The 20,419-nt window shown below is 61.2% G+C and overlaps 1 protein-coding gene across 8 annotated transcripts in view; it reads right to left on the reverse strand.

Annotated features, from left to right (window-relative positions):
- Nucleotides 1-20,419, reverse strand: part of HDAC4 (histone deacetylase 4) — a 272,461-nt gene that overhangs the window by 75,279 nt on the left and 176,763 nt on the right. For 7 of the 8 annotated variants that reach the window (XM_038574380.1, XM_038574379.1, XM_038574382.1 and 4 more), the window contains 2 exons: nucleotides 14,201-14,351; nucleotides 4,673-4,793 (listed from right to left, as the gene is read on the reverse strand). In XM_038574380.1, the coding sequence (XP_038430308.1) occupies nucleotides 4,673-4,793; nucleotides 14,201-14,351 (272 nt within the window). The remainder of the gene's footprint in view (nucleotides 1-4,672; nucleotides 4,794-14,200; nucleotides 14,352-20,419) is intronic. The other variant, XM_038574377.1, reaches the window with a different exon arrangement.

The raw sequence follows: 20,419 nt of genomic DNA on the forward strand, positions 1-20,419 counted from the left end.
CCGCGCCTTCCTGGAAGCACCCACCCGAGGTGTAATGGATTCTGTTGAGTCTTTAAACTGTGTAATCTGCTTAATGACTTGAAACAAATTTGCCAACTTACTTATTTGGAATTTGTTAGACTATTTATTTGAATACACAGTGCTCCGTAGCCATGCACCTGGTGTTATTTGAATTGAGACTGTGAGCTCTTAAACGCTTACAGGTGGGTATTTAAATATTTGAGAGCAAACTTGTGCAGAGAATGTGCTGATCAGAGGCCCAGCCAACGAGCACGGCCCGACATCTGGGCTGCGGGGCCGGCCAGGCTGCGTAGCAGGAAGGAGCTCCCGCTCCCGGGACAGGTGCACCCACGCGCCTGCACCCGCCACGGGGTCACCTCCGCAGGCAGGAAGCCCGCCTGTCACTGTGGCTCCCCGCCTCGAGGACATTCCCCGACAATCTCATTAACGCTCTGAGGGCAACACGGTCTCGCTACCAAATCCCATCCTCCGAGGTGTCCTTGGGGGGACGTGGCCTTGGCCAGCCGCACACGTCTCGGTGCCAAGTCACCGTCTGGGAGAGAACGTGCCTTCTCTTTCGCGAGAAACGGGGGGGAAGATCTGTGCGTGCGTTATGGGAGCCCAAAGTATGAGCGGTGATTGTGGGTAGAACATTATTACAAATAATAACTGCTCTTCTTGGGCTTACACCGTACACCGTTCACGATTAAGCTGCAAGCTGGAGAAGCTGTATTTGTTCAGGAGCCAAGAGGTCTTCTCTTCCAGTTTGATCTCTGGAGGTGCTGTCGGTGTGAAAACCCCCCTGCTCTCGGGGGGCCTTCAGAGCTGCAGCAGGAGCCCTGGCCCGGGCTCGAGGCACCCCTGCATCGCCCCGGGGGAGGGTCTGAGCCAGGGCACCTGCGGCTGCTGCACTCACCCCACTGCCGTGCTACGGCCACATCCAGAGACTGTGAGGGAGTGACGCCCGTCACCACAGCCGCGCTTCCTCAACCCTGCAGACCCCAGGGCCAGAGTCATCCCCAGGCACCTGTCCCCACCCCCCAGCAGGGCTGCTGTTCCCGGCCCCACCCCGGACGAGGGCGTGCACCCCAGGAACGAGGACCCGAGGGTGAGCCCAAGTGAAGTCCTGTCGCTGGCCGCATGTGCACCCCACACTCACAGGCTCTCACGCTCACAGCCTCACACGCGGCATCGCGTTCCGCCCTCCACCTTCACATACACCCCCCCGACACGCTCACTCACATGCACACTCAGCGCACCCCACCCCATACACACGCTGACACACTCACAGACCCTCACACCCACACCCCTGCCCACAAACGGGGGCGGCTCCCAGCCCCTCCCCAGGGCCTGGCAGGAGGCAGCGGGCAGCACCTGTGCCGGGATCGGGGAGGACGGCGACGCCTGGTCTTCAAGGCCGCACTTACTGAAGCAGGAAACCAGTGCTGCTCCGTTTTCCTGCTCAGCCCTGCTTGGGCCGTAACACGGAGTAAAGCCCAACACGCGTCCAGACATGGAGACTCCGTCATCGATTGGCCTTTCCTCTTTTCATGGGGGGAAATTCACAGATTTCCACAAGTGACAGATTCACGCAAGTGACAAACAGAACGTGGACTCGCTTAACCAGCCCCGCCCAACCCAGGGCGATGTGGGTCACACGTGCGACTTCAACGGTAAGCGGCCACGTCACAGTGAATAAAAACAGCCACGCTGCCGTCAGTAAGCTCCGTACCCCACGCACCCCGAAGCCATCATGCCCGCATCCATCAAGCTAAAGGTTCCTCCTGAAATGCTTCACGGTCTTTCCCCCGTGCCGAGGCTCGGCAGGCAGGGGTATGGCACCTGCGGGGCACCTGGTCCAAGCGTCCCCGTCTCTGTGCTCAGACACACGCGGTGGAGCCGCCACGGCAGTAAGGACAGGGAGCAGGGTGTCCCCACGGGCACTGCCTCTGCCGTTCAGTGGGCAGGCTCCGCGCCCCCTGCCCAGCCGCCGGCCGGCCGTGTCTCCAGCTCAGTCGTGCCGACTCCCGAGCTTCATCCCAGAGCAGGGCTCCGCGTGGCTCCTCTCTGAGCGTCACGTCTCCCGCGTTCACCTGCTGCTCTGGTTCTTCGGCGCTGACGCCTAAGGCAGCTGTGACCACAAGAACACGAGTCCACGTGCACAGCACTAGCAGGAGAACGAAGGGGTAGGGGGACGTTCGCCTTCATAAGAACCGCTCAAGCGTTTTCAGGTGGCTGCGCGCGGGTCCACGGGCTCCACACCTTCACCGACGCCTGGTTTGCTAAACTTCTGCCGTCCCAGTGGGCGTGAGGCTCGATCTTTTCACACACCGGCTCTGTGTCTATCTTATTTTCTGAAGTAGAAGTTCAAACCTTTCACTTGTATTTTTCTCAGTAGATCACCTTGTCTTCTTATTGAGTTGTAGGAGCTCTTTATATATTTTGGATACCAGCACTCTGTCCGGCACAGGCATCGTGAATACCTTCTCCCAGTCTGTGGCTTGCCTCTTTATTTTCTTAACGGTGCCTCTGAAAGAGCAGTTTCTAGTTGTGACGAGGTGCACGGCTGGAGTTCTTGGCTTACACTCCAAGACTGCGGTGACTGCGGTGTCCTCAGAACTCTGTCTCCCTCCGCCCCCAGGGTGTGAGAACTTCTATGTTTGCTTCCAGGAGTTTTAGCTTTCGTGTTGGGGCTGACGGTTGTGCGGATGACTGTGGGCGGAGTGAAGCTGGGGTCAAAGTTCCTTTCCCCGCCAAGGCCCAGTGTCCTGGCCGAGCTTGTGCCCAGGGCAAGGGGATGTGACAGCCTTTCCGTGAGGCTGGGTATAGGGTGACAAAACAAGGCAGCTGCCAAAGTCGGTGCAAACAGACCTGGCCCCTGGCTGACTTCCCCACGTCCGGAATGCGTGCCCCACATCCCTCTGAGGGAGCTGAACCCAGGGCAGGCCCGAGGGCACGAGCCCTGCTCACCGGGGAGCAGCCGGGTCAGACCCTCCTGGGACCCCCCAGCCCAGCCTGAAAGCACCCGCCCTCCCCATCTCCCCCTTCCCTGCTCCCAGGAGCTCCTCCCTCCGTTCCAGCCTCTCCCTGCAGCGCTCCCTTGCTGTTGGGGCGGGAGGTGATGCGCTGTCCCAGCCCTGGGCTCCGTCTATCACCTCCGAGCCCCATCACCCCGGAGAGGGGCTCCTCTCCAACCAGGGGTCCCCCACCCCAGCCTCCTTCCCGCCCACTCACCGGGGAGCCTGGCACCAATGTCCCTCCACCAGCCAAGAACTTCGAGGTGGTCACCCCACGACTCCCACTTATCAGCACACAGCCTCCTCCCAGGCTGACCGTCCCCCAGCGTCTACCACCTCACCTCCCCTGAAAAGACCCTCTTCCAAAGGGCTCCTGTGCCTCCCCGCCTGCCGACCCTGACCCTGGCTGCTACTAACCGCTCTGCCCCAGCAGGTCTGCACCTCCACCCTCTTGCCGCCTTTGCAGGCCTGTGGTCCCTGGTCCCCCCATTGCGTCCCCGTCGGAGGCCCCGTCCCCCGCTCGTCTTCCTGTGGTCTTCAGCGCAAACCCCACGGAGACCATCTCAGCAGTTACCCAACCTGCTCTCCTCGGGGTGCATCCCCCAGCCGGCCCGCTCACAGCGTTTCTAGGGAGTCCTGCACGGCTTTCCACGGACGCCGCTGCCCCTGCTCTGCGTGGGGATCGTGTCACTGGCTGAGCCGTGTGCGCGCCAACAGCACGTGCAGGTGTGACCGCGGCGTGTAGTGGGTGTGCAGGGCAGAAGGCCAGCGGTCTCTGCCTTGGAGTGGAAGCGCCTCTGAGGTGTTCTGCTAAGTGGTGCCATGTACTGGGACACGTGGGGTCATCCCGGTGAGACTGGTGGTGCTGGTCTTGGTACAAATAGTTGCCCACGTGGGAGCTCAGGTATAGATGATGTTTTTCCCCAATAGAATGAAGGATAAGCATATTTTGATTCATGAAAACGACCCTATGGGTTTTCTGTGAGAAGTGAAATTACCCTTGCAAAGGGGTGGGGGGGTGGGACTGTATTTCCAAGCAAAACCTACGAAGCACCTTTGCGCGTTGTTTCAAGCCACAGGCACTCGCCCCTCGGTTCCGGGGCCCGAGCCGTGGCCAGCCCCTCTGCAGCAAGCTCGTGCTGAGGCCATCCCGAGGCCCGCGGGCACCGTCACTGACCTCTCGGCAAAGGCCGGGCAGCCCTCTTCAGCTGTTGGTGTGAACAAGGCTCTCTGGTGGCCTCCGTCCATTATGCCCGCTCTGGGAAAAGGTTCCCAGCGTAAAATAAAACATGCCACGGATGCTGCGGACTTACCCGGCAGTCACTAAAACACGGGGTGGACATTCAGTAGGTGCCTACGGACACTGGAGACCAGGCTGCAGCTGAAGTGGACCCTTTCGTGGCCAAAATATATAGTGAGAAGAGTGACAGCCAGCTGGCCCCACGCGCCTCCGTCGGTTCATTTAAAGATGGGCGCCTCTCCGCCTGGATGGCCGCCGTGTGCATGAACCGCGGATGCATCAGGGCCCCCCGTGGTTGGTACGGTGCTTAGACAGCCCATCAGTCCACACACACCCCCCACCTCATGGGGTGAAAAACGGGGGGCCACTTGGCCCCAGAGAGGAGGCCCCAGGGCCCTTGCACACCCCCACTTACCCGTACCAGTAGCGGGGGTCGCTGGAGATGCAGTGGTTCAGGTTCCGGTGGGCCAGCGCCTTCTTTTTATTGAGGACAAACTCCTGCAGCTTCATCTTCACTTCCGTGCTGGCCACCGCACCTGGCACAGGAGAAAGTACACACAGGTGACTGGGGCTCCGGGCCGGGCAGGCGGAGGGGGACACGGGGCCGTGCACCTGGGACGGGCGTGGAGGCCCGGAGACGGGCCAGGCGGTCTAACTCGGGATGCTGCTGATGCCTTGACGGCCCCTCCAAGAAAGGACAAGGACAGAAGTTCTAATAAGAGGCCTCCCTCCCGTGAAGGTTTTACATAATTGCGCTCCGTCTAAGACGCAGAAGAAATCAGCATAAAGACGTATTGTTACCTAACACGGAACCGCGCTGGGGAAGCTAATAATGTTACATAAAAGAACATTCTGAATTAAGCGCTGGCAGCACGGTGCTTTCTCTCTCACCGGCCGCGGCAGCAGAGTCTGGGAGACAAGGCGCGTGCACACCCACAGCCGCCGTGGTGCTCCCGCGCACGAACTCTCACTTGGTTTCTGCTCGCGGCAGGGGGGCTGCGGTCGCTCCCCACGCCAGGCCTACCCTTAGGGCCGTGCCGGGCGGCCCCGCGCGACTCAGAGCCCCAGCCAGCGCGCTCCCACGCCCCAGGCTCTGCCCCGGCGCCGCGCTCGGCCACGCAGCGGCCCTGCATCCGCCCTCCCGCGTGAGTGGCTAAGTGTTTCCTGTTGTTGTGCAGAGTCCAGCCAGGATCCCTAATGGTGGAAAAACACTTCAGGAGGTGAGCAAAGCACAGTTCACATTCCACAGAGCCGTTTTCTGACGGCAAAGCATTTGCAGATCCTCCGTCTCTGTGCTGCCGTGAACACTTACGAGGGGACATTGTTCGTATTTAGGATTTGCTTGGGAAAGATCAACACAATCGATACAGCTGACAGAGTAACATTATAGCCCTCGAAGCACCCTCTGATCCCTTTCCACATCGCCTTCCTATACTGACCATCATGTGCCACTCACGGGCGGGCACCCCGCGTCTTCATGAGGATTCGGGATCACCACCTGGCCATCAGGGCTCAGGATCACCACATGACCCCGTGTCTCCAGCCATCACTCTTTGGGATCCCTATATATCCTTTAAGAACCTAGTCTATCAGTATTTGGGATCACCACGTGAACCCACATCTCTGTCCAACAGTGTTGGGATCACCGTGTGACTGTCTTCATCCGTCCTGGGGACTGTCACCTGCTGCAAACGGGAAGGGTAACTGGCATTCACCAGGTCCCTGACAAGTACCCGGGCAAGCAGTCACCTTTCCCTCTCGTGATACGCCTTTATGTCCTCGGTTTATTTTTCTTTCAGAGAATTCGCGTGGTTTGTTTGGTGGCGGTGCTGTGGGTCTGTGTGTGTGTGTTTTAAATGTTTATCCACTTGAGCTGTATGTTTTATGGCAATAAATCTACCATGAGCCTACTACACGGCAGGTCTCACACATTTAAAATTCCCATTAACACTGTAAGTGGGCATCCTCACCCCGCAGCGGTCTGGGGGGGCATGGAGGGTCGGGGCGCCTCGGGGCGGCAGGGTCTAACGAAGCCGCTGGTTCCAGGGCCCCGGCTCTGACTCCTCTACTTCTGTGGGCCGGCCTCTGCCCTGCTCTCGCTTCCTTTTAAAACGTGGATGATATCCTGAATGTGTGAGACGCTACGTGTGTGCACGTGAGCGTACACATGTGTGCTTACGAATATAAACACACATGCACCTATATACCTGCCCCCCGCCCCTGGCACTGAGCTCCTAAAGCCCTTGTACGTTCATAAATGATAAGAACACTAAGGACACCTCTTGATCTAATGTGGCGGCTAGACTCTCAGGTGGCTCCTGGACGGGGCGGGTCCCCAAAGACCAAGCCAGGATTAGAAGCTGGGAACCTTCAGCCCCATTGTGTGTGTGTGGGGGGGGGGGGGGGACGGGGACTGGAAACGGAGTTAACGACCGGTCATGAGGAAGCCTCCATATAGTCCCAGCAGGATGGGGTTCGAGAGCTCTCCGTGTTGGCAGACACGTCCACGTCCTGACAAGGTGACCCCAACAGCCCAGAGACAGGAACTCTGGTGCTCAGGACCCGCCCGGACCTCGGCCTGTGTACACTTCACCTGGCCGCCCCTGTGTCCTTTGTCACATCCTTTAAGAACCTAGTAAACTGAAGTAGGAACCCCCTGAGTCCTGAGAGCTGTTCGAACGAATTAAACGAAGCCAAAGGCGGGGGGGGGGGGGGGACTCGTGTGACCCACGGCCGGTTGGTCGGAAGCACAGTGGACAACCCGGACTGGCACGTGGCGTCCGGAGCATGGGGCAGACTCGGGACGGGACACTCCCCGTGGGGTCTGACACCCCAGGTGGGCAGAGTTGGAACTGGCTGGCCTGGAGGACCGCCTCGGGTGGCGAGGCCCCGCTGGGAGGGAGGACTGTGCAAGTGCGGCTTTCAGGACGGCGTGACTCGGTGCGAAAGTAAAGGACAAGCACAGCAGGAAAGGACGGGACCTCCCCCAGCAAAGGAAGGGACGCTGGGATCTCCCGCCATCTGACATCCACGTGCGTGTTTTCGCGTAGCCTGCCCCAGTGTTCCCGCCGGGAGCTTGGAGGCTGATCCTTTCGCGGGTCGGATACACAATCCGTTTGGTTTCGCCCTTGTTTCTCTGGTGCTGCCGGTGCATTCACTCAGCTGCTTGCTGTTGCTGGTTTTCCACGTTTCTCTCTGATACACGGGAAATGGGCCTTGGTGTAGGAGACTCGGCGGATACTTTGACAAATTGCTCACAGGTTGTTAAGGTCCCTGCGAAACAGCCTTTCTTGCCACTGTTATCGCCCCGAGGATACGTCTCATTCACAAACTGACTTCGTCTGGCTGTAGGTGTGTCTGCGTTCCCCGAGGCAGCGCACCCCGCGGTGGCGTCACAGAGGCCCTTCTGTGTGTCGGGCCGCGGTCGGACGGCCCCAACCCCTGGGGGACGGGTCCTCCGCAGCTGCAGCGCGGCCTGAATGAGCTCATCCAAGGGGAGCACAAAGAAAGTTCACTAAACCGACTGCAAAGCACCTTCAGAAGCTCCCATCATGACACATGGGCTTTTGTCTGGGGCCTTCCCAGGGTCCGAGGAAATGACCCCATTGGCTCAAGAAGAGAGAGGCTCCCCAGGGCCCCGTGTGAGCCGAGCACCCGGCGGGCGGAGGGCACACAGGATGGACACGGCCAGGCCGAGGGAGGTGCCCAAAGGCCCCCCGTCACACCTGCTTCTGAGCATCGCTGCTCAGTGCCTCCGAACGCAGCGAGCGTCGGGCCGACACAAATCGGGACACCCGGGGCCCATGTTTCCTGCCTGCAGTGGACTCCGAAATCGCACAGACGGAGGGTCTGCTTATAACACACCTGGAGACGCGGTCACCTGGCGCTCCTGACGGCGCAGCGGCACCAGGCACATGGCCCAGAAACCATGCCAAGGGTTAGCCGTGTGGGGACACGATGTGCCCGGGGACACCTGGAGCGAGAGGTGACTCAGGGAGGAGCAGGGCGCGCGGCACCCCAACGGGGAAGCGCAAACTTGCTGATCCCTGTGTGAGCTGAGGGTAAGCGGCTCAGGGAATCACGCATAACGGGGAGCCCAGGTTCCCCCTCCTTGGGCGCTGCTGCCGCGGGAAGGGATCAGACCACCGGGGGAGGAGGGGGAAGAGGAGGAGGACCCAGCGGAGGAGAAGATGCCCCCTGGCCTTCAAAGCTGCGGTTCCGGGCCAGCGCACAGAGAAAGCAGGACAAGGAGAGGACGTCAGCACGGAGCTCGCAGCCCCCAGCGTCCCCAGCAACGCCGCCCTCAGCTTCTCAGGGAACCCGTCTCCACAGGAGGGACGCCTGGGATTCCCGCAGCACTCGCGGGACAGGCCGAGCCCAAGGACCATGTCCGGGAGCCTCTGACTCTCCCCCCGCTGGCAGCACGGGCCCCGGAACTCAGGGGGCAAAGGATAAACCCCATCCCAGCAGGGAGAGCATGAGATAAACCCCAGTGACAGGCAAGACGTGGCCGGGGGCAGCTGACCCCCTGGAGGGGACACCAACTCTGTCGCCGCCCGGGGCTGGTGCCTCCTTAGCACGGGCCAGGACTTGTCCCCTGAGCTGTGCCGCATGACGACGGCTCAGGGTGGGGCGGGCACCTTACCAGGCTCTCTCGGGACCAAATCCAGAAAAACCCACCTTGGGCACCTGGGGGGCTCAGCGGTTGAGCATCTGCCATGGCTCAGGGTGTGACCTCGGGGTCCCGGGATCGAGTCCCGCATTGGGCTCCCTGCATGGAGCCTGCTTCTCCCTCTGCCTGCGTCTCTGCCTCTCTCTGTGTGTCTCTCATGAATAAATATATAAAATCTTAAAACAATTTTTAAAAAGAAAGAAAGAAAAGCCCACCTTCCCGAACTCAGGAAGGTTCCTTCCGACGTTCCCTGACAAGGCCAAGTCCTCTCTACCAGAGACAACAGATGGAGACATGGTCACAAGGGCGGGACCCCCCAGGGCCTTCCCAGCCCCTCCTCCCAGGGACGATGGCACGGGGGTGGGGGGGTGGGTGGGACTGGAGGGCAGCATGTCCCCCCATCTGCGACAGGTGTGGCCGCAACCCCAAGGACGCAGGGCCAGGGCTGCTCCACTCGGGGCACCACGGGGGCCCCTCCTTCTCCGAGCTTCACAGGAGGGGATTCCAGAAAGAGCATCACCCCCGTAGCCGGGTCCTCATCATCTCCGGGGCTCCGGCACTTCGTGTCCTGCCTGAGGCTACTGTCCATCTGTCCGCGTGCACGGAATCCCCGCGCTCTTAATTCTAACCCAGTAGGCCTCGCGGAGCCGCTCTTCTGACACTTCCGGGAACACTGATTGAGAACAGTTTTCTCCTCTCCTTTTTTATTTTTCTTGTAAATTTGCATTTTCATCCCGGTGAGCGTCCAGGGTGCCGCGTTAGCTCCCAGGGCCCCGTGCAGTGGCTCTACACTTCCTCACACCCCCAGCGCTCACCCAGGGTCCCCCCACCTTAAGTCCAAGTCACAGAGTCCACGGAACACATGCCACACACAGATATCCAAACATCTCTAAGTTTCACTTAAAAAAAACAATAATAATAATTCCTGCTAAAAAATTTTTTTAAAAAATTAAAAAAAAAAAATTCCTGCTGCTTATCAGGACGGAGCTGCCGGGGTCTGACCCGGTCGGGTGGCAGGAGGGGCCGTGCAGGCGGGCGGAGCGGGACCCCCGGGGCTCAGGAGGGGACGGCGTCTGCACGCCACCCATCGGGATTCACCCACTTTTCTTGTGCCCACCTCCCGTCCAGCCTCCCGGCCTCTGAGGAAGGCCCGACGTCACTGATGCGACATAGAATGATTTTCTGGATCAGGTGTTGGATCTTTTCACTCCAGCCTTTTGGGCTTTTTTTTTTTTTTTTTTTAAAAAACAAAGTGAATGATTGGGCGGCGCTTGTAAACAGCAGCGAGCAGGCAGGTCGCCGCGTCCGCCCCAGGCTGCTCCCAGAACAAAGACTCGCCTTCTGCAGGATTCTCCTTGGAACCCGTGTGTCTTAAGATTCCTAAATGTAGTTCGTCTACGTAGAACTGACCTGACTAAAGATCATGTGTCCGTGCTGCGTGAGACGGAATGCCACCAGTTCTAAGAATTCACTGTTCTTTCGAGCGAAGTAGCATTAACTGGTATCAACCAGCGACGGAAAACTGCGGGATTATTTAAAATCAGAAATACTGTAAATGTTTACGAATGTAACAAAACTTTAATGAAATACTCAATAGGAAATTCCCTTTCTAAAAACCCCCAAGAAACGACACAGATGCCTTGCGCTGCGTTTTCAAATGCTCCCAACTGGGAGACGCCCCGGGCCATTTGCATTCCCCCACAAACGCCCTTTTGCTGGGGCACACAAGGCTCTCGTTCATAGGGGCCCAGCCCGCCCGCGGCCCCGCTCACATAAGAGCCCCCGAGTGGCGTCCACCACAGCGGCCTGCCAGGCCTGCCTTCTCACAAGACCACACTCAGGGCTGCAAAGCCTACACGAGCGTGCCAAATACCCAAACTGTACACAGTTTATTATTAATAATAAAACCTGACCACCCAAATCCACAAATTGAAAACCACCAGGGTTGCTGCTAGTGACGAGCGTGGAGGGAAGCAGAGAACATTCCAACGCTCCACTTGGGGCGGGGAGGATGCTTGGTAGGTGGTGCAGAAATTGTTTTTGACGTGTAAACAGATCTGAAAGGTTTTCTGAACTCCAATCTTTTCACATTTTGTGAGGCTTAAGATGTTATTTTTATTGGAAGATTCTGGTAAACTACGAGGAACCAATTTAGCCCAAGCTGCTTTTTAGCAATCTGAAAACCTGGTTATTTGCTGGTTAGTTGCGGCACGCTTCAACCAGCTGATACTTAGAGCTTTAACTTCCATCCTTAGGTAAACAGCGGCTTCCTTACTCCAAAGCAAAACACACTAAGGAGGGTGCGCGGTGAGGCCCAAAGCACAGGAGCTGGACGGGGAGCAGGACCCAAGGCAGAGGCCGCGCTGTGTGCAGCCCCGCCGCGGCTCTGGCCCCCGGGAGCAGCCCCTCCCCCTCTCGCAGGGCTCCTACGAGGCCCAGGTGCTGTCACCTACGGGGACGGGTCTGCAGAACAGAAGGCAGCCCCAAGGCCGGCGGCCGAGCCCACTGGAGTCGGACTCCCAACACGCAGCGAGAGGACTCTCCTGGGCCGCGCACCAGGAGGCGGCAGGGAGCTCCAGACGCGACGGTGCTAGAGGCCACCCGCACCCTCCACTGCCGAGCAGCGCATGGGGCACCCGGCGGACGGACGCCACACGCCAGCCAGGAAGGTCCCTTGACACGGAGGAGTCCGCACACCCCACACCCAGGCAGTGGCTGGGCCGGCAGGGGCTCTGCGCCCAGGGAGCATCATCGTGCCAGCGGGCTGGGCAGCGGGGTGACCCCTGTGACCCCGCCCGCCCCACCTGCAGCCGAGCGTGCAGGGTGCCAACCCAAACCTGCAATTTAGTTTCCCCTGATGGCCTTTTGTCCTCGTGCGTGGAGTCTCGCCTGAGGGCGAGCACAGCCCGCGGGCCGCCACCTCATCCCGCAGGGGCGATAGCGTGGGGTCCGCTGCTCAGACCTAATTACTTTCAAGTATCTATGAAAAATTAGATCTCACGCGGAGTAAAAACTCTCCTGATTTGCTTCCTACCTTGAAAATCTACAAACCGTTAAAATAAAAGTACATTTAAAGTATATTGTTTCAACGGTAAGATACGCCGCAGCAACTAATGATCATAAAAGGTATCAAACCAATCACTAAAAACTTACAAGTAGGTAAGTGGAGACACAACTGAACACGGAAAGGACACATCGGTTGTGTGTTTCGGGAAAAAAGAACAGCCTTTCTGCAAGAGAATGTGTACACACACGTGCACGATCCGCGGCACGAACACGGGCGGGCTGCGTCCTGACCCGGGTCCAGAGGAGACGGGTGGGTCGGGCGGCACGACGAGCGGGACCCCGCGCTGTCAGGCAGGTGCCACCCGGCGGGGAAACGGAGAGACGCGCGTCTCCGGCAGAGGGCTCCGGGCCAGAGCGTGAACTGAACAGCGCTCCCCACCCTGAGAAGGGGGCGACACCCCGGCGCGAAGACGAGGGGGAGACTTGAGCAGCAGGACCTTGACAGGAGACATGAAACAGGCTGAGCCTTGGTGGCTAAGGCCCCCGGGGTCGGCGCTCCCTGCAGAACCAGCTGACGGCCACGGGCGCTGCTGGGGACGCGGGACACGGGCACTGCCCTGCAGGATGGGACGGCGCCTGGGGACCGCCCGGCCTCACCTCTGAAAGGGGCAAGTGCCATCCCTCAGGTTGGGCCACGCCCCCTCACACCTGCCTCCACGCCAGGAGACGACGGCACCACCCCCGACGCTCCAGTTAGTAGGTTAGGAGGTTAGGAACCGGGCAAATCTCCAGCAGCCACAGGACGGAGAACCTTGAACTTCAGGGTGTGCCATGAGCGGGGATGGAGCAGCAACCACCAGCAGACCCACCACATGGGACACGAGGACACGAGGCACGAGCGTGATGTCGAGTGAGAGAAGCACGAAGTCCTACATATTAGCAAGTCCGTCCATATAAACTTCAAAAGCAGCTGTTAGGTTTGGGGAGAGGGGACGACAGGTAGTTTGGGAAGGAGGGGGCAGGGCCTGGAGGGCCCGGGGCCGGATGCTGCCCCCGTCCTGGTCCGGGGCTTTACCGGGAGGCCAGCCCGTGAACTGTTCCCTACACGCTGAAGGGTGCGCCCTGCTGTGCACCGTACACCAACATGAAAGGTTCTCAAAGAATTTCAAATAACGGACTTGACAGGGATACTTTACAACACCTCGTGCTGCTGTGTGTACGTAGATTAAAATCTAAACGCCAGGCTGTTAAGATGGTTTGTCTCCGTGGCCTACCACCCTCAGTAGCTGGACGTGATGGATTTTTGAGGCTCACGTGCGTTACTGAGCGACGTGGAGACCGCTACTTTGCTCCCAAGCCCCGGAAGACTCAATCACCCTATAGGCCGCCACTGAATCCCGATACTGGAGAGAATCTGGAGAAACGCGCATCTTGGCTTATATTCAGTATCAGCAGGGAGCTAACGAGTGCAGCTGAGCACCGATGTCTCGGGCACACACGACCCGGCCCTGGGGACGTGACGCCCTCTCACTCCGCTGCCCGGGTCCTGGGTGCGTCACTGGAAACGGGCTGCCCGAAGGAAGAGGTGCAGACGCGCCTGAGACTCGTGTGCCTTCAGCCGGGGCCTGGGGCCGCCCGTGTGGAGGACACCGCGCCCATGGACACTGGGCCTTGCTGCGCCCACTGGAGGCGCTCTTTGCACAGCTGCTGGCAGGCAGCGGGGCTGTGGCTCCTCCCCAAGGGACAAGGGACCCCCCCCCCCCCCGGCAATCTTCCAAAGGGGGAACAGCACACAGAACCAGCTCCTCTCCTCTCCTGGAAGATAACAGACCACGCGGCTCTTCAGACACACAAGCACAACCTGTGTGTAAAGCAGACGTCAGGGTCAGGAGTGCCGACGTGGGGTGAGGCAGTGTGGTCCCCGCTCACCCCGGGGCTATCCACGAGCCAGGCCGGGTTCTCCAGTGCTCAACAACACGCTCGCGAGAGAGGGGAACTCTGAAACGTGTAGGACCGACTCGCGGGTGAGGCCCACTGTGCACCTGCCGCGGATGCTGTGTACCCCCAGGTGAAGGCAGGGGTTGGACGCCGTCGCCCAAAGCTGAGGGTGACACCACGAGCGCCGACGGGGGGTGGCTCCCTCTCCCCCCACAAGGCTGCAGCTTTCGGGGGCCGGGAGCATGACAGTGGGGGGAAGAGCCGCCCTGCGAGGCCCCAGTGCTGTCCGCCGCCCCCCCCCCCCCGGGGCCCGCCCCGCACACTCACTCTCTTTGCCTTTCTCCTTGTTCTTGAGCTGCTGAAGCTTCTGCTCCCGGTGCTGCTTCTCCAGCTCCTGCTCCTGGCGATGCCTCTCCAGCTTCCGCTGGTGCTCGAGCAGCTCCTGCTGATGCTTCATGGCCAGCAGCTCCTGCTGTTGCTGCGAGCAGGGAAGGAGGAGACAAAGACGGTCAGGGACTCACCCCAGACTGGACCGCACACGCACACGCACACCCACGATCAGCAGAGGGCCACGCGTCTCCACGCAGGTGTCGTCCCGGCGCGAGGCTGTCCTTGCACAGCCAGCACCTCGGACACACGGAGTACGGGGGCTCGAAGCCCTGCACGCACGGCTGCTGGCTTGCCAAGTGTTACAAACAAACATAAAAACCACTGAGCTGCTAGAAGAAAACACCCATGAAGATCCGGGTGCTCTCCCTGGGTGGGCATGGTGCGTGGGGAGCAACACGGCTGCCTTGCAAAACTGGGAAAAGCTGCTCATCCAGGTACATGCGCGTCTGCCCCAGGACCCAGCAGCCTTGGCCCCAGACTCCCGGGCCGTGCGGACACGTCTGCACACGGGCGGCTTGCTCACGACGGCCCGGACTGGACGCGCCGTGGACCCAGGCCAACTGTGCGCCCGTTTGCTGGAAAGCCACCAGCAACGGGAGATCCCTGATAACACGGACGGGCTGGGGATGCACAAAACACCCAGGCTGATGGTGCCGACGGGCTTGTGGGGAAAAGAGTCGCCCTCAAAGGGCCCCCGTGTGAGGTTGTGGCGGGGATGTCCGGGGACCCAGTGGCAAAGCCACGGGCTGCGTGTGCACCCCACTGAACACCACGAGCTCGTACCCCTTCTCCTTGTTGTGGGTCCTGGTTCCACGGCCCCTCTGGGCAGGCGGCTGTCGGGTTCCCTGTGTGGGACGAGGGTGACACTGGCAGCCCCAGCAGCCCAGAACTTTCTAGTGAGGAAATCTAACACAGGTGTCCTCCTAAATCTGAGCCATCAAATGTCTAGATGGGGACAGCGGCACATGTGTCTGGTGGCTCACGGGGACTACGGTGCCTACCTAGTGACCAGCCGGGGACATCGAGGCCCGTGGGGGCCAGTGGGCCAGGCCGGGGGTGGCTGTGCGGGGCAGGATCGGCACCCTCGCATCTCCCGCTGTCCCGTAAGGAAGGCATTGTGCTCCCAGGTCAGCAGGTTACGACGGAAGGAAACGGGATGGGCTGGCACAAGGGGGCAAAGTTGAGGGGTTAGGGGTCGCGGCAGGGCGGCCAGGACGGAGTGAGGCCTACAGGGCTCTGTCCCCAGCACCGCTGCCCAGGCCCCCGTGATGTGCTGGAGGGTCTCGGGGCGGGGGAGCAGGGAGGCCACCCAGCATTCTGCGCAACTGTCCCTGCGCCCAGCAAGAGTCGTCAACAGGGAGATGTGTGAACAAGCCCCGGGTGTGAGCGTGGGCGCGTGATGGAGCCCTCACGGGGATGTCTGCTGCCCCGGGGAGTGCGTCCCAGGACACCGGGTTCCTGCCGGCCCCTCACCAGCCAGCTCGTGCTCCGATGCCTGCTGCACCGGCACCGGCCAGCTCTGGGGGCTCAGCACCGAGAGCCCCTGCTGCGGGGGGGCAGGTCCAGGCAGCAGAGAGGGCGCGGGCCCCGCTTCCCCCCAGACGCCGCAGGGAATGGGGAGAGGTGCCTCCCCGGGGCCCCGCCTGGCCTCCTGGGCCCCGTTCCCATGATGCCATCGCCACAGTGTAGAAATCACCCAGTTTCTGTTCCCGACCGGCGCACCGCGTAAATGAACCAGATTTCAGGTTGCTTAGGGCTCTTTTCTGCGGAGACGCGGTACATCACCCACCATGCCTGAGACTTCTGCGAGGTTCCAATCACATCACACGAAAAACGTTAAAAAGAAAAAGAACATCATTACAGAGATCTAAAAAATGAGCACTCGCCTTCTCCAAACAGAGCCTACACCCCAGGAGTGGGAGCACGCGTGCCAGCCAATAAAAGGGACGTTCACCAAAACCTCGGACGAAGGCGATGATAACAGTTAATGAGCAAAGGGAACGAACCGCCAACGTGTAAGTGGGGACCGCGCGTGCGGGACGCCCCGGGGCACGGGGCAGGCAGGCTGCAGGGGGCTCCCCGCCCGGCCTCCAGGCAGACCCCGCGCACCGCCCTGGCCCTCAGCCTCCCGCCTGGGCCCTGCTGCGGCGGCAGTGGCCTGAGATGCCCACAGGACTCAGGGCCAGGCTGCTCTCACACAGCAGCGCCCCAGCAACTCTCACTGCAGGGGACCCACGAACCCTCCGCGGACTCAGCCGCATCCCACCTTCTGTAAAGGGAGGGAGGTGTTGTGGGACCCAAGACCAGCGCAGGGGGAGGAGGAGGAAGGGGAGATGCGTCCGGGATGGGGCCCCACGCAGAGTGTGTGTCCGGACCCCAGGCAACGGCATGCCCTTCCCATGGGACGGGCTGCTCCGGGACGGCAGGTGGGCCGCAGGTGTGACGGGGAGGGCCAGGAGGAAGGGGCCCAGGGACACCGACAGTCCTTTTCAGACCTGTCCTAGGAACAGAAATCCCATTCTGAAGGGCCCCCTGACATGAATGGGAGGCAGGGGGCCGATTCCTGGCGTTGCTGGCAGAGGAGGGGCAGGTGGTGCGAGGCAGGGCAGCGGGCAGGGCAGCCCCGGCCGAGGGCACCTCTGCGGATCCTCAGGGCCGCAGGGCCGGGTGTGGCGGGTCAGACACACCCCGGGCCTGCGTCGTCGTCGGGGCTCCGCTGCGTCCTCGGAACCTCCAGAGGCGCACAGCCCGGAGGGCGGCCCCGCGCGGCAGCCAACTCGGCGGGATGCTGAACGGGAGCTCCTACCATCAGGTGCCCCCTTCCCCGGCCTCCCCACGCCCCGAGCTGCCCTCACGCCGCCCCGGGTTCCCTTTCAACTGCTTGGTGTTCGTCTGATGCGTAAATGAGGGGCAGGCGGGAAATTCACTTAATAGAGTCTCAAAATATTTACTTTCCAGCCAGAACCCAGAAGGAAAGTGAGATCTTTCAATTATCATCACAAAAATATCCCCCACCAGATACGGGCGATTAGAATTCACAGGATGATCAAACTCCCAGAGACGATACGGCCCTGGAGTCTTCATGGAGGTGGCAGCTACGAACGAGGACGTGACTCGCCCCGAGCGCCCCAGAGCTGCCCTGCGGCATCCGGTGGAGGGGGCAGAGGCCGGGGCAGGGACACCCCCACACCGGGGCCCTGGCGCGAGCCTGGCGGTGGCACCCCTGGTGTCCCCACGCACGTCGGGCCCGTCTCTGCATCTCGTGACAAAGCCATCCTCTGTGCTCCCAGCTTCTGGAAAATGAGGCAGAGGCACAAGGTGAGGGACGCCGCTCACGTCCGGCACTCGCGGCGAGGCCCCGAGGGAGGGACAAACGTGCCCCCGGGGCCAGCCTTCAGGCAAAGTCCACGTGGTCACTCGCAGCTGCTGCCTCGGCCACAGGGGTGGACGTCACACTGTGCGGGCGGAGGAGTCTTCGGAAACGGTTCTCTCGCAGATTGAAACGCGTGCGAGCGATTTAAAGTACGACGCGCACCAGTCACGACGGGCACCGTGACTCTTTTTTTTTTTTTTTTTTTTTTTTTTTTTTTAAATATTATTATTATTTTTTTTTTAAAGATTTTATTTATTTATTCATGATAGTCACACAGAGAGAGACAGAGAGGCAGAGACACAGGTAGAGGGAGAAGCAGGCTCCATGCAGGGAGCCTGACGTGGGATTCGATCCCGGGTCTCCAGGATCACGCCCCGGGCCAAAGGCAGGCGCCAAACCGCTGCGCCACCCAGGGATCCCGTGGGCACCGTGACTCTAACCAGAGTTTAGTGCTGAATTTTTGTTTAAGGCGACGCTGAGCTCAGGATAAAAAATCAGATCCCGAGAATGCAGTTTCTCTGATCCGACTCGGGCGTCTCCCGGCCAACGCTGAAGCGGAAACCCCAGGGGATCTTCACTCGCAGGGATCCGCTGAGACGGAGCCCCGCGCCCCCGACGGCCAGGCTGGGTCGGCTCGCACGCGGCGCCCGGCCCAGCAGAGGAGCTTCCCGGGCCCCGCGAGCCAGCTCCTGACCCGCTCGGGGCCCTGCCCCGGTCCTCGCGGCCACGGAGGACGAGGGGCACACGCCTAGCAAGCCGGGGCCCGTGAAAGCGCGTGACTGCCACCCGCATCGTCCCCACGGGCTGCTCACAGCGCTGAGGAACCGGCCTCGCTGGCCCGGGGCCCTGAGAAATGGTGACGCTGACACCACGGGGGCTCGAGGAGCCCAGCTGCCGGGGGCCCGCCCGGGAGCAGGTGCGCTGTGGTGGCCTCACAGCACATCGGGGTGACCCGAGGCCACGTGTGCACCGGGCGGGGGGCGCCCAAGGAGGTCACACGGCCACACGCACGAGGACCCCAGGGCCAAGGGCCCCAGGAATGAACAGTGGCTTCTTTCTGAAGTCGAGGGTACCTGCCTGGTCTTAAGCGTACACGCGGCCTCCTGCAGACGATGTGCAAGTAAGCACGACCAGGGCAGCCGCCCCGACCCCGCCTCTCGGAAGGTACGGGCCGGACACCCGGGGACCCCGCAGCCCAGTCACACGCCTCCATGTCGGCCTCACGCAAAACCAGCCGTGAGCACTGTCCCATCTCCCTGACGCTAAGTGGCCTCAGCAGGAATATCCCTCAGGTGCCTGACTAACCACTAGCTCCGACCTGCTCCGTGCCCGGCCGCCCTACCGCTATGCTAGGCCGTGGAGGATGCGTCCTGGGGACCGTGTGAAGAGGGCACGTGGGGACCCGCCAGCCAGCCTCCGTGGCGCCCCTGCTCCCAGCTCGGCCCCTGACCGCACACGATGGCTGCGTCCCCCTCCGCTTCACGTCCTCCTTTGCCGGGAGCCCGGGCCGGCGGGGTGCCACACCTAGACACAGGACACCAGGCCAGGAGGGAGGAAGGAGGGGCGACAGGCTTCACAGACGGATGGCTGGTGCCCGGGGCCGGACCCACACGCCCACGTCCCCGCCGCGCACACGAGGCCAGCGCAGGCCTGCTCTGCTACCGAAGCAGGTCCCACGGGCCTTCCTCACGCTGCGTTGGAAAGGAAGGGGGCAGGCGAGGGTGCAGGCCTGCGAGCTGCCTCTCCCCAGGGCCCTCGCCTGCCCCCAGGGCCTGGTGTCTGCCTCACTAAACAGAAGGACGGACAGTCGGGCACGAGTAACTACCACCTGCTTCCCTGGGTGGCTTAGGCGGATCCTTCAACCCTGTAAGAGCCTGGCGTGGCCAGTGCCCACAGAGGGGCTCGCTAGGAGGAGCCAGACCCCAGGACGGGAGCCCACGTCCACCCCGAACCGGACCCGGGGCCTCTGCACGCTAGAGCCCAGTGCGCATGGTGCGTAATTTTGTTCCAGACGCTCCGGCGGCTTCTGACATCACCCGCTCACTTCTGGGTGAGCACGGGGCAGGCCCAGTGACCCTCACCTGCCGCAACACAAGGTTTGATGCAGAACGACACAAACAGAGAGCCTCCTCTCGAGGCAGGGGCTGCTGCTGACATCCGGGGACACGTGCTGTTCGGCTGTGGGTCCCACGGAGCCTCTGGGACGCCAGTGTTGCTCCCCACAGGGTCCTCAGAAATGGGGCCATTTCCATCTCTAGCTCCCCGGGTATCCCGGTCCAAATCAGAAGGGCGTGTTCAGGAGGTTCAGCACCATCCTCCCCTCTTGCTTCCTGGTCCAAAGCTCCCCACAACTGGACGCTCAAACATCACAGTGACAAACAGCACCGGCCTGCAGCATGGCAGTCCCCGTGGGAAGGTCTGCGTCACAGACGCCCAGCACGGGGCACGGGCCAGGCCCACTGTGGTGGCTCCAGAGGCCGTGCGGGGAGCAGTGAGGAGAAGGCGGTGCAGGGGTGCAGCGGGGCAGTGAGGGCAGGGCCGGTGCAAGCCTGGCTGGCCTGCACGCCTTCCGTCCTCACCCACCGGGTCCCCACTGCTGGAACTCTGGGCTCTCGGTCGGGGCTCGGCCTCAGAAGGGCCTCATCGTGAGACCTGCGCCCGGCCCCACTGGTGGCAATCCTGGCTCCTTCCGGTCCACGGCGTCCACCCAGAGATACTTCCCATGAGGGCGGCGGGCTGGGGACAGCCTCCACGTGCGTCTCACCCCTTCCCCCTTTGCTGCT

Source organism: Canis lupus, chromosome 25, assembly GCF_011100685.1.
Source record: "Canis lupus familiaris isolate Mischka breed German Shepherd chromosome 25, alternate assembly UU_Cfam_GSD_1.0, whole genome shotgun sequence".
Classification (NCBI taxonomy): domain Eukaryota; kingdom Metazoa; phylum Chordata; class Mammalia; order Carnivora; family Canidae; genus Canis; species Canis lupus.